Here is a 13094-nt window from a genome sequence, read left to right on the forward strand (position 1 = left end):
ATAGCAACAAATATAATAAAAAAATAAACAATGTTATGAGTTAGACACGAATTTTGAAATCTAAAAAGTACAAGGCTAAACTCCATAAAATAAAAATATAAAACTAAATTCTTAATTTTTAAAAAAATATTGAGACTTATAACATATTTTAACCTATATTAAAACCATTAAACTTTATTTTAACAAGCCCATATACTTTTTTTTAATTAAGTAAACCCTAAACTAATATTTTTAGCCGTAAAAGCCTAAACAAAATATTTTAATCTTCAAACTAGATTCATATAATAATTTATTGAATAAAATAATATTTTAATATTTTTAGAAAGTGTTTATATACTTAAAATACATTTAATCAGACTCTTTTGCTGAAAGGAATTTAGGGATGCTGGTAAGGGTTTTGGTCCTAAATTTTGTAAAATTATTTTTAAGATTTTTAATTTTTAATTTTATTTTAATCTTATAATTAGTATTTAAAGAAAAACAAACGTGTGTTTGGCTCTCCTCAAAAATTTCAAAGTTTTTAAAGTTGATTCTTTTATAGAATTTATATTTTTATTATAAAGTTAGTGATTTTTTTAAATTTAATTTGATAAAAAATAAAAATAGTATCTAAATATTAATTTGATAAAAATAAATTTAATAATTTCAATATTTAAGTATAAATTATATCTAAATATTAATTAGATAAAAATAAAATTAAATAATTATACCTCTAATACACATTAAGTATTTAACTTATTTTGTTTTCCTAAATTTTGGTAATCAAGATTATCACAAAATTAAAAATACCTTAACATGTATATTTTATAAAAATATATGCCTCCCTTGATTTTCAACAAATTTAGCTACCACATTACTATTCTTTTTACTTTTTTTTTTAATTTTATGTTGATATAAAGTACATATTATTTCTATTAAAAAAGTATTTATTAATTTTTTATTCGTATAAGTTAATAAGATTACCATACTCATTATTAGAAGGTATAATGACCTTTTTCGTAAAATTGAAAAGGTAAATAAATCATTATAGCTTAGGAAACACGAAGTCACCCCACCATACAACTGCAAGCTTTCAATAATATTTATTTTATAAATATATTTGACAAATATTATATATTTTGATACTTAAAGATAATTGTATAACTCTTTAATATTTAATTCAAATTTTAGAATTTATTTTGATAAAAATCATAATTAGCTTATAACATTCATCAAATCAACCTTAAAATCTAAATCAAATCACATTTATTAGACTTTATTTGACAAATTAAACACAATTAAATAATTCACAATCAACATTAAATTTATTCTATAAACAAAATCATGAATAATTCAAACCTAACAATATTTATAATTAATTTTCAAGAAATTAATCTTAAAATCTTAATCTTAAAATAACTAACACTAATATTTTTAGTATCAAAATACAAATACTAGATTAAACCGAAAAATAACTCACATAACATAATTAAAAAGTCAAACTCAAGCATGGAATAATATATTAAACCGTATAAAAATTAAGGATTTTTATGGATAAAATATTGAGGCTATGTGCTTATTTAACTATTTTGTTTAAACGTTTAAAGGCTTTTTATTATTATTATTATTAATTTATATTAGCAGATAAAGATTGTAGATAAAACTTAAAAGGCAACTCGGAACACATTCATCTAGCAATAAATAAGAGAAAACGAAAGGAACAGATTCTCTAATTTAACTTGTCAAATTCTACCACTCATAGAAATTCCAGTCGATAGATAGATAGATAAACAAAGTACCTAAGCATACTGTTTAACCTAAAGGTTGAGCCAGCGTAACAATTGTTAATAGCGGTCAAATGAAGACGGGCGACCTCCCATGCCCGGACGATCATAAGGGCCAGCCCTGTTCCGGTAGCTTCTTCCGTCGTTTCGCGCTGGCCCTCCTGCTCCATACCTATCATTACCTCTTGGAGCAACATCTCGATACCCTCTCTCTTTGCCAAAACCATTTTGAGGAAAACGATCAGAACCAGCATAACGATCACCAAATCGATCTCCAGTAGGTGGATACCTGCATTGTTTACAGAAGTACTAGAATTGAAGTTATGATATGATGGATGAAGCCGAGCATGTGCAGAAAACCTAATACCTGTCACTAATATAACGATCACGGCTTCCATATCTATCATCTCTACTGTCAAAACGGTCTCTATCTCCATAGCGTCCACCATCATAACGGTCATCTATGTATCGATCACGATCTCTGAAGCGATCACCACGATCATCAGCCCCACCATATCTTGACCTTGAAGAGAACATGCCGCCACTCCCACCTCGGCCACCACCAGCTGAAGGGCAATCTCGGGCCCAGTGCCCAAAACGCCCACATTTGAAGCATTCATCCTGTGCTACAGGCCTGTCTCCACCTGCATAGCGACCCCTGCCACTTGATGAGTAACCTCCTCTATAACCATGATCAAGATCTTCACCCATCTTGGGTTGAGCCTTATTCACTGAAATGGTGCGTTCCCCCAGCTCCCGTCCATGCATCTCCCTGATAGCTTCATCCATGGACCGGCGATCAGCAAACGTGATAAATCCAAATCCACGTGGACGCCCAGTATCTCTTTCCAACATGATCTACAGCCATAGACAAAAAAATCTCATGCCAAAAACAAAGAAAATGTAAAGCAAGTACCAACTACTACTAAATATATTTATATAGCACGCATTAGCAATTTATCATATAGAGGAAACAAATCAATAACACGCATCATTTGTAGACTTGTATAGAATAAAACATGTATAAATTTCCCTGCAGAAAAGATTAACAGAGTACGTGGTGAATTCATGCCATGCAGCTTGAAACATTTAATAAATTTGAAAAATATCACTCTAAGACAATTGCCTCTGAACTACTGTGACTCAATTAATTATATCACCAGATAGTTCAATTTTATTATAAAAAGAAAGATGTCGAAAGGAGCATGGCATTACAGGGAAAATCGTAAAATTCATAAAATATATCAACTTTCATCTATGGAAATGAAATAAAGGGATTTCAAAATCATGGTCTGCACAATTCGTACAAATAGTAAGGGAGAAAAAAGAATGAAGCATAACTTACTTTCTCCTTGTTATAGTTGGTAATGCATTGATATGTTTGCAAAGATTCTTAAAACAGAACAGAAGATGCTGCAAAATTTCCCTTTTTCTCATCTGATAAAATAGAACTCTGACCTGAACTCATTTCCCATGTGATCCAACATTTCAGTTCATGCATAAGTTATTAGCTCCATATAGTCAAAAAAATGGTTTTCTTTCTGATTTTCTGTTTCTCTGTTCCGCTTTATAAAGTTACATTACCCTCAGTAAGTGTTAACAAACAATAGAACACTACGGTTTCCACATTGGCCTAAAATCAATCCTTGCCAAGCCAAAAGCATTTTCCATATCAATGGGTTTGTCTGCAAGCTATAAAAGACAAGCCTCACCACAAGTTTCTTCAAGTGGGAAATCATGCCCAAAACTACCTGCTTCTAGGGATTGGCTAATTCAGTCAGCAGAAATGCCAAAAGAATCAATGATGCATGATCACACTACCAGAACTTATCAAAATCAAGAGAATAACTGCTCCACTCACCATGAAGTTCAAAGAAATTCATATCCTGGTGAAGTTAGAAATTGTGGATATAATATATACTAAAATAATGTATTTCTCATGTCCATGTGCATCAGTTTAGCAGTTAAAAGCTGGTTCAGCTAACTGCCACAAGTAGTGAGTCCAATATCCTATAGTTTCAGCATTCTGGGTAAAAACAAGTGGATAACTTCGAACAGGCTCTCGTCGTAAAGCTGAGGGAGATAATACAGTCACTATGATGCTATGTGTACCAAAACATAGTGCTCCGTGTGCTCTATTATCTGCCATACAGACGCAGTCCCAGTAAAAAGAACAACAATTTCAAGTTCCTAAGGATTTTCATCACAGACATGAGAAAAAGAACAACTTGGGGCTTGCTAAATTTTGGCTGAATGGTGATAGAAGCATGAAAGAATGACATTTGAACTTGATATACGAACACCCAAGGACCAAGTCTGCAAACTGATGCAACCTCACTTTCAGACTAGTTTAGAATATTAGATGACAGGAAAATTTACACAACCGCATCAATAGTCCAACGGAAAACAGGCACACAACTAATCTGGTACTGAACGTTTCCATTCAGAATCAATTGAGGTATTCAAAGAAAATCAAAAAAGAAATCTCGAAATAAGGCCAAAAACTGGATCTTCCACCATTGGCTAACCACATCAGCAGATACATTGCTATCAATCCCATTCAAAACCATGTATCTCTGGCCTCAGGAAAAAAAAAAAACATAATCACGTATGAGGATACAACGCTGCTCCTTGCCATCATTTGGAACATAATGGCCCGGAAAACTGTATGCTAAAGTGTAGAGACAAACGTGGAACCACACAAGCACACTCCAAACAAAAGAGGTCATGAACGAGAGAATTGTACAGCAACATAAAGCTCCACAAGGACTTGACAACTAAGAAAGGTCAAGAAATGCTTCCACATACCCTAGCAAAGCAAAAGACATCTTGACAAAACTCTGGTCCTCTTGGAAGGCAAAATGACACAAATCATACTCATTTGTTGTCCATGAGAAAGAAAACAATGGTATTGCCATAAAACTTTCTGGCACTGACTTCACAAAAGCTTCCGTGTGATGCTTACCACAAACAGCCACTTAAGAAACATTCCATATTTCTTTAGACAGTCATTTCAGGCTCATCAAAAGTAAATTTCACAAATAATGCAAAAAAACTCATGGCTTGTGCCTTCATGCATGGACCCTTTAATCCAAACAAAACTGTTTCTCCACAACATAGTTTAAAATAATCAGTTTTAACTTCAGCTCCCTTCGTTAATCATACCCCTTAAATATATACTTTCTGCTTGAACATTATGAACAGAGATGACTTTGCACTTCAACTTGATGCAGTCACCCTGACCAAAAGCACTTCTTAAAAAACCCATCCACAGCATGTCAAAATATTTTTACAGCATTTCAACAAGAAAAGAAACAAGAAAAATTAATTTGATGAAGAAAAGGGAAACAAAAGCAAATTGAACAAATTATTTATAAGCCTAATATCATATATGCTTGTAAAACAAATTCTACTATTGATATATAAAAGCAGTGTCTCTATTAGCATCGACGTTCTAAAATATAGACAAGAGACTAGTAGCAGTGCATGTATAAAGAGCCATAGAGAATTTAACATGACAACCACCTTCCAGAAAAAGAACATTAAAATTACAAAATATTGTTGAATAATATCAATAAGGTCTTAACATAAGGTTGCCTTATTAATAATTTGACCCAATCTTTTTCTTTTTCTTTTTTTAAAATCCAGTGCTAGTGAACACATTCAAAACAAAGTAAATATAACCCCCAAAAAAAAAATTTGCTTAAAGCATATAATATTCAGCCAAATTTAAGGCAAATTCAACAACCCTTTTTCCCATTCATAAGAATTTTTATCTAGTTAACTAAATAAGTATCTCTTTTGCTTTCTATGGCCTAAACATATATACTAGAAAAGAATAAAGAAAGCATAAATAATATTATAGTATATATAGTCAGATATATATATTGAAACCCTAAAAACTCAATGTCAAGATCCACCACTGAACCGAACATAACATGAAAAGGGGAAACCAACCAAAAAAAAAAGAAAAAAAACAGTTTATTTATTATTTGAAGCACAAAAAAAAAAAAGGGTAACCTGAGATTCAAGGATTTTGCCAAATGGACTAAACGCATGCTCAAGCTGTCGTTCAGTGACATCCCATGACAATCCTCCCACAAATATTCGGTTCTCTTCTTTCCCCGCCATACTTTCACATATAATTTTCCTTCTCTCTTCTTCAAAAACCTGCAGATGAGAGAAAATAAAACCCAAAAACAAGTTAAAAAGCTAAAATCTTTATATGTTTCCTGAGAAAAATCCTAACTTTTCCAGGAAAAGGAAAAAGAAGGGAAAAAAATTAATTTTTGTTGTTTACCACTTTTCTCTTGGCTTCGGGGCTGAGAGATTTTTTTTTCTTTTTGGTATTTTTATGAGAGAGAAACCCTAGATAATTTCTAGAGACACGTGAAAAATTTTAAGCTGATCGGTTGTTGTACCTTCGGGAAAATGGGCCTTATGGTACAATACTTGTAAGCGAAAGATTGGGCCTTTGTATTCTGGATTGGCCTATTAATAATTGAAAGAAAGTTTTGCCAAATAATAAAAATTTTAATTCATAACTTTTAATTATCTTTTAAATTTCTTAAATATCTACTAAAAATATGTTTAGAGAATAAATTTATTATTTTTAAATTTTTAAAAATAATTTTCATAATAATAAAATTATATTCTAGTGATACTAAAATGTATTTTTATTACCTCAATATCAATTGAATATTTTTATTTTATTATTTTAATCGATTTTTAGTTAATCTTTCTATTTGTCACTTTCAATCTTTCTTCTTATTTTAATAAATATATATGTTCATAGAAAATTAAAGAAATATCGTTGTAGATCAAAAATTACAATTCTAATTTTTAATTTTAATATCGGCATGGATATTGTTATCAATAAAACAAAACTTGAGTTCAAATGCATTGAAATAAATTATTTTCCTATTTATAGGTTGAAGGCAAGTTATGGATAATTCCAAGTGTTATCCCAAAAGATTAAATATGACTGAAAATTAAAAGTCAAAGCATGGATTTGGTTATATTGGATTAAATTGTAAAAATACATTTTTAAATTTATTTGATAATTTCTGCAATATTTAAATTATTATAACATTTAAGCTCTTCAATTTTATATTAAAATTCACACCAAAATTTTATTAATTATTTATTGCATTTATCTCCTATTTAATATATAATCTTCTTTAATTGAACAAGCCGATACAACCAACCGGATCGGACGACGGTTTATATCGGTTGCGTCATCGGTTTGACCTTCACTCCCAATTTTTATTCTTGTGTAAAAGGAGTACCTTTCATTGAGAAAGAAATGATAATAAATGGCATTAAAATTATAATACAATTTCACATTTTAGAATGTAAAATAATTACATCGTGAGATACATAACCTACAAATAAACTGTACAGGAATTTTAGCATTGTATCAATCAATGATTCATATGATTGAAATCATGTTATTCAGGCAGGAAGGGAAGCCTAGTAACACTTGTTCCTCCGCAGCTATCAGTTAGGGGCTTTGAGCCAGTTTCGTTTCGTAAATTCGATGTAGCTTTCAGGGATTTTGATGATACCTTTTTGTTCAATCTATGAGGAAGAATTTGCAACCTTGGGTTAAGCTCAGTACCTGAGTTCTCTGCATCCAACTGATAGCTTTTGACAAGCTCAAGTTGACGGGCTATTATTTCGGAACGTCTCGGGAGAAGCTCCACTGGTTCACCACCGGGAATGACGATATACTCGATCGCCAGACGAACCTCCTACAAGAAAACAAAGAGAGCTGTCGGTTAACAAGAGTTTGTTACGTATGGATCGCAGTTCGTTCAATGATGTTTGAGCAGAAATGATTTGATTAAACATGATAAGAGCAGCGTTTAATTATATTCTGGGATTAGGAAGTTGCAACAGTACTATTTAGCATAGAAATAAAGCTTATTGTTGATGTTCTTCGATGATAAACTGAATAAGCTGCTTCTGAGCAGTCAGGTCGAGGTTAGGGTCCTTGAGAAAACAGAGATGCAGAGGTACTGGAGGTTTCTTTACCGGGCATGCTACGGTTCATATAAGTTCAAGAGAAAAGCTATTGAGCAGAATTGGCAAAACTCAAGTGGGTTTCAGTTCCTCTGTTTCCTCACCCGAGAACTTAGTAGCTTATTCAGCTGGTCATCGAAGAACATCAACACTTAATCAATGGTAACCACAAGCATTGCTTCTGAGCTGTAATATTTGTTCACCTTCACCAACAAGATTTCAAGAATAACTGAAGAATTTCAGAACTGTTACGAGTAAAGAGAACAAGGGAAAGATTTAGCACCTCTAAGGCATCGATCTCTTCTAATGTAGGTTTTCGTTTTGGTGCATCATCTTCAATCTCAATATCAGAAGAATCTCTGTCTAGAAGCCTTGACCTTGAGGCATATGATTCCCTTTCGAGAATCATGCGCACTGCTTTGACCATTTGTGCCATGGTATTTGACTGCAATCCAAGAAAACAAAATTTTATATTGATTAAGCACATTTTATATAGCACCAGAACTAATGAAAGAAGTTGGTTTTGTCAGCACAATTTTTTGTGAAAATAGATACGAAGATACCTTAATAACAAACATTGGCAACTTGTGAAACTTTGCTACCCCACGAATCCACGGATTCTGCTTTATTTCAGATGCAGATGCTAATATTGCATCAGCCATCCCAATGTCATCAGTGACGTCTACTTCATCTTCAAGTCCCATTACTGTTGCTACTTGTAAGAGATCAGCTTCTAGGATCTAAAGGATACATCCAACCAGCAAAAATTATATTAGCAATGCCATGCACGAAGAAACTGGTAGCCTCAGGGGCATTGCAAGCAGGGCACCACATTCACTAAGCTTATCAAATGCACCCACAATAATCTATTAAATATCATCCAATAATAATATGAATCATGTTTCTTTTCGGGGAAAAGTTCTAAAACAATATCTTACTCTTGAACCCCGACCTGCTTTTTCTCAGCATGGCCTCAAATTATTATATGAAAGGAAACATAATGAAATAAAGGTAATGGAAATGAAATTTGTGTGCTTCACCTTGTAAGTATAAACAAATATTGGTAAGGTCCTTCTGCTAGCAGATCCAGTAAACCTCTGTTTCCTTTTCGTTTTAGGAAGATAATCTTCATCTTCATCACTAAAATCAACTTCAGCAAATTTTTCTTCTTTAACAAGCAAGTCAGATTGTTCATCTTCCTCGCTGTAATCAACTTCAGCACCTTTTTCATCATTAACAAGCATGTCAGATTCTTCAAGATGATCAATTTTATGCACTACAGTAGACTTGAGAGGAACATTAGCTTCAGGCTCCATCTGGCGGATTTCGAATAAAGGAGATTTCCCTGCCAACCAGAAATGTTTCTACTTAAATATCTTATTAAGAGAACACTTCAAATCATACTCAAATGTAGATTCCAAAAGAAGGTTTCTAAATAAATATGTAATGTATATACTCTACCAGCCAGTATAGCATCCACCGTTGCATCAAGTCTATGATGAACACGACACTCAGTCCTAGATATCATCTCAACAGCACATGTAAAAGTCGATGGGCCCTTCCTTTCGAGAATAGTCTTTTGCACTTTTCTTTTCCTTGCTTCCTCATCACCAAGAGTTACACTCTGTTTTCAAACGAAAGAATGACTTGTAATCCCATGTAAATCCTGCCCTAAAATTGGCATAGCTTGGTAAAATTTATTTATATATAAATAAATTGTACTTGAAACTTTTTACTTGTTCCATAAATTTCATAACAACATGAAATCAAACGAACAGACTCAGACAACAACAGTGTAAGTAACCTAAGTGGTATATCCAAATGGAAAAATCCACTTCAAGTGTATTGAACCCATACATGAGATATGAAGTAAGATAAAAGAAGCTGCTTCGCACCTCGATGCCACCAACAAGGATCTGTAGAGAAGGGTTCTTGATTATGTTGTCAATGGTCATTCCATGGGCCGTGCCAACCAACTGAACTCCTCGTTGAGCAATAGTGCTGGCAGCTAATGCTTCGAGCTCTGTACCAATCTCATCAATTATGATGGTTTCTGGCATATGGTTCTCAACTGCCTCAATCATAACCTGCAAGGTAATCGAACCCAAGATAATTTAGCAAACTGCAACCTCAAGAATAAGTCCTTTGACATTTTGCAATGAGAAAAAAAACACTCACATTATGCTGCATATTTACATTTGGAACTTGCATTCTCCTTGCACGCCCTATTCCTTCATGGGGGACATCTCCATCACCGCCAATCTCATTTGATGTATCTACAATGACAACACGTTTCATGTGTTCATCTGCCAACATTCTAGCTATTTCTCTGCAAAAAGAAACAAAGATTTTGTCATATGCCAACTGTACCACAAAAACTAATACAGTTTTATGTCAAATGCCTACACAGAGATATCTGAACAGATTGAACCCAATAAGTTTCAGGAAACTCAAACAGTCAGTCAATGAAACTGGTGTGACATCAGACAACATTTAGATTATTAAAGGTATCAAAAGAGAGGTTATCTAATCTAAACAAATTACAACACGAAGCACACAATTAAAACTAATCTTCTTTTTAAAAGCTGAAGAGAAAATCACACAGTAATTATTTGAAGTAAAAGGACATTCAGCGACAACATAGAGATCATTCAAACTTCAAATCAGTACAGTGATTTGTAAACGGTACGCAGGTAAGTACCTGATTAAGGTTGTTTTACCAACTCCTGGAGGACCTATGACGAGGATGGAACCTCCTCCTTCGATCAAGTCACGGATAATCTCAGCACTTCCAGACACAGCTCGACCCACACGGCAAGTGAGGCCAATAATTTGCAATTTACGGTTTCTAATAGCACTAATGCGATGTAAAGATCTATCAATACCCGAACGGTTGTCATCTGAAAAGTCACCAACCTAGAGCAAAAAAAGTAATTTCAGTTCACTTAATATTTGCCAAAAACAAGCAAATTCATTCCAGAACTCATCCACCCACAAAAATCTCATTTTCAACAATCAAAGATACAATTAATATTAAAATATAAATCATTATCATCATACAACAGACATTGTACTCATCATACAAAATATAAATTATTATATCATCATACAACAGCATTATATTAGCTTTCTATTAAAGTTCATTTTATCACCATCAAAAAGAAAACACTTTTTGCAATATAATATTAAAATACCCTAAACCCCATAATAAGGATCACTGGGGCTCCGGTCAACACTATACTGCTATAAAGTTCTGACGTAAAGGCATCACTTAAAGTCAAAATTTTTACCAAAATCTGATCTTTGTTAAACATAAAACAAAAAATCATACCCAAAGCTTAATCTAATTGGTTGACCAATCATCATTAAAAACCTATGGAAAAAAAATTCAACCTGATCATTAGTAATTCACTTAAAATTACCTTAGATGTTGCATGCTTTAAATCTTCATGCTTAACAGGTTGTTCCGAAATAACCCAATCCCCCAAAGGAAACCTAGCGAGAGGTTTCCTCCCCAAATCCATAACCACCTCAATCAACTCCCCAATCTCTTCATGCCCGTTAAGCTCACTCCTCATCCTCGACGGCAACATCTCGAGGAACAAATCGAGCTCCGTACATGACTCCACCCGGGAAGTCGAAGCTGGGTTCGGGCAATCCAACGACGACCCATTGGAGGACGTAGTTCGATCGGAGGGTTTACGGATCTGTGGGGTCCGGAGAACAGAGGGTTGAGATTGCTTCAAAGGCGGCATATATGGTCTTTGATGAGCTCCGCCGCGCGCGGACGTGATGAAGTGGGAATGCCTCTGACGGTAGCGCCATGAAGCGGCGTTGTTGGTGATGTCAATAAGAACAAATCTCGAATTCAAAGCTCTCATTTCCCTTTACTATGAATTTTATTTTCTCTTTTGTTTGGTTTTGGTTTTGTAGTAAGGGGAAAGGAAAGGAAAGAAGATATGAGAAGCAAGGAGAAAGAAGAAGATTCGAAGGGATCTCCTCTGGGATTGGAGAGAAAGTGGGACCCCAACAGAGGAAAGGCAGGCATTAGCGACCATGGAAGTTGTGGAGGTTGATTGAGAAGACACGTGGTGGATATTTTGGATTTTTTGGATGACATTGTAAAAGAGTATAAAACATGGATGACTGACTGTAAAATTTAAGTGATGGTTACATTTAACTATCAAGGAAGGCAAAGGATGCAAGGAGGAAGATGAAGTGCAAAGAAGGTCAGAGACGGCGTCGTTCAGTTGTTGGCCCTACAAATTAGTGGGTCAGAAATAGTGTGAACATCAATCAGCCATTCCAAGACGGCGATTCAGACCAAAATGACGGAAGTGTGGATCATGTAAAGCAAAGTGACGATCTTTCTTCACCATAATGCCTTATTGGTGAAGAGAAGTTTGGGTTGGGATGATCTAAAAGAGGACATGGTCAACACGCAATAAAAAAAGGAATAATAAGTTGTTTAAACTACACCAACCTGAAAAGTCTTTGGGATGAGTACGGAGCCATCACATTCACAAATCTCTGGATGCAAATTGAGGAGTAACCCAGGTTTGAAGAACCCACACCATCGCCAAACTTATACTTGAACCTGCTCAACAAGTAGCTAAATTTGAAATTAAATATTGTCAATTTAATTTCACATTCAATAGATTAGATTTCTATAATTTTATAGTAGCATGGACTGCATGGTATTGTTTATTGCCACTCTTGAATAATTAATTGGCTTATACTTCCAAAACCAATAAACTAATTTAGTCAATGATTTCAACTTTTTCAAATAAGGTTGCTCGTTCAAGGCCTGGTGCTTAAATTTACTACAAAATAAAATTTACTTCACCTTAGATAAAATTGGAAATTTAAACTTCCTTGTCTCATTTCATGTTAGAACAATTTTTTTTTTTTTAGCAATTAAAATTTTGAGTGTTTGCATATTTAACTTTCAATAGCTAATGATCATCCTCTGTTAAATTAATCTTGAAAAGGAAAGAGAGGAGTTTAAACTTTGGTGGATACTTATATTATCTTTAACCTTATGTTTAAAGCTTACTAGAATATTGTTGGTGATCACTTGAAAAGACTTATAAATAGGTTGTTTGTATCGCATTGTTGGTGGATACTTTTTTAGGTATTATTTGGATAGGTTTTCTATTGCATTGTGAGGTATTTGGGTGATCCATTTGTAATAATTGGGGTTGGAGTTGGTGCTACAATTACATATTTGTGTATGGGTAGATTAGACTTAAGCCAATAGGTGATTCAGATGATTATTGAATAAAATCATTCACTAAGCGAGGCTCC

At 33.7% G+C, this 13094-nt stretch overlaps 2 protein-coding genes across 2 annotated transcripts; both read right to left on the minus strand.

The window, feature by feature from the left end:
* Positions 1-1643: 1643 nt before the first annotated feature.
* LOC108489412 (glycine-rich RNA-binding protein RZ1C) lies at positions 1644-6193 on the minus strand. The gene is made up of 4 exons (XM_017793950.2): positions 6064-6193; positions 5784-5933; positions 2131-2621; positions 1644-2052 (listed from the first exon to the last, which is right to left on the minus strand). The coding sequence occupies exons 2-4, from the start codon at positions 5892-5894 to the stop codon at positions 1824-1826; spliced, it is 831 nt and encodes a 276-aa protein (XP_017649439.1). The 5' UTR covers positions 5895-5933; positions 6064-6193; the 3' UTR covers positions 1644-1823.
* An 832-nt stretch (positions 6194-7025) lies between these two features.
* On the minus strand, positions 7026-12456 carry LOC108487224 (protein SEEDLING PLASTID DEVELOPMENT 1). The gene is made up of 10 exons (XM_053020417.1): positions 12271-12456; positions 11210-12046; positions 10489-10703; positions 9966-10116; positions 9683-9874; positions 9249-9411; positions 8828-9132; positions 8351-8527; positions 8071-8232; positions 7026-7516 (listed from the first exon to the last, which is right to left on the minus strand). Exons 2-10 carry the CDS (start codon positions 11666-11668, stop codon positions 7214-7216), a joined length of 2127 nt encoding a protein of 708 aa, XP_052876377.1. The 5' UTR covers positions 11669-12046; positions 12271-12456; the 3' UTR covers positions 7026-7213.
* Positions 12457-13094: the final 638 nt, after the last annotated feature.

Source organism: Gossypium arboreum, chromosome 10 (genome assembly GCF_025698485.1).
Source record: "Gossypium arboreum isolate Shixiya-1 chromosome 10, ASM2569848v2, whole genome shotgun sequence".
In the NCBI taxonomy this organism is placed as follows: Eukaryota; Viridiplantae; Streptophyta; class Magnoliopsida; order Malvales; family Malvaceae; genus Gossypium; species Gossypium arboreum.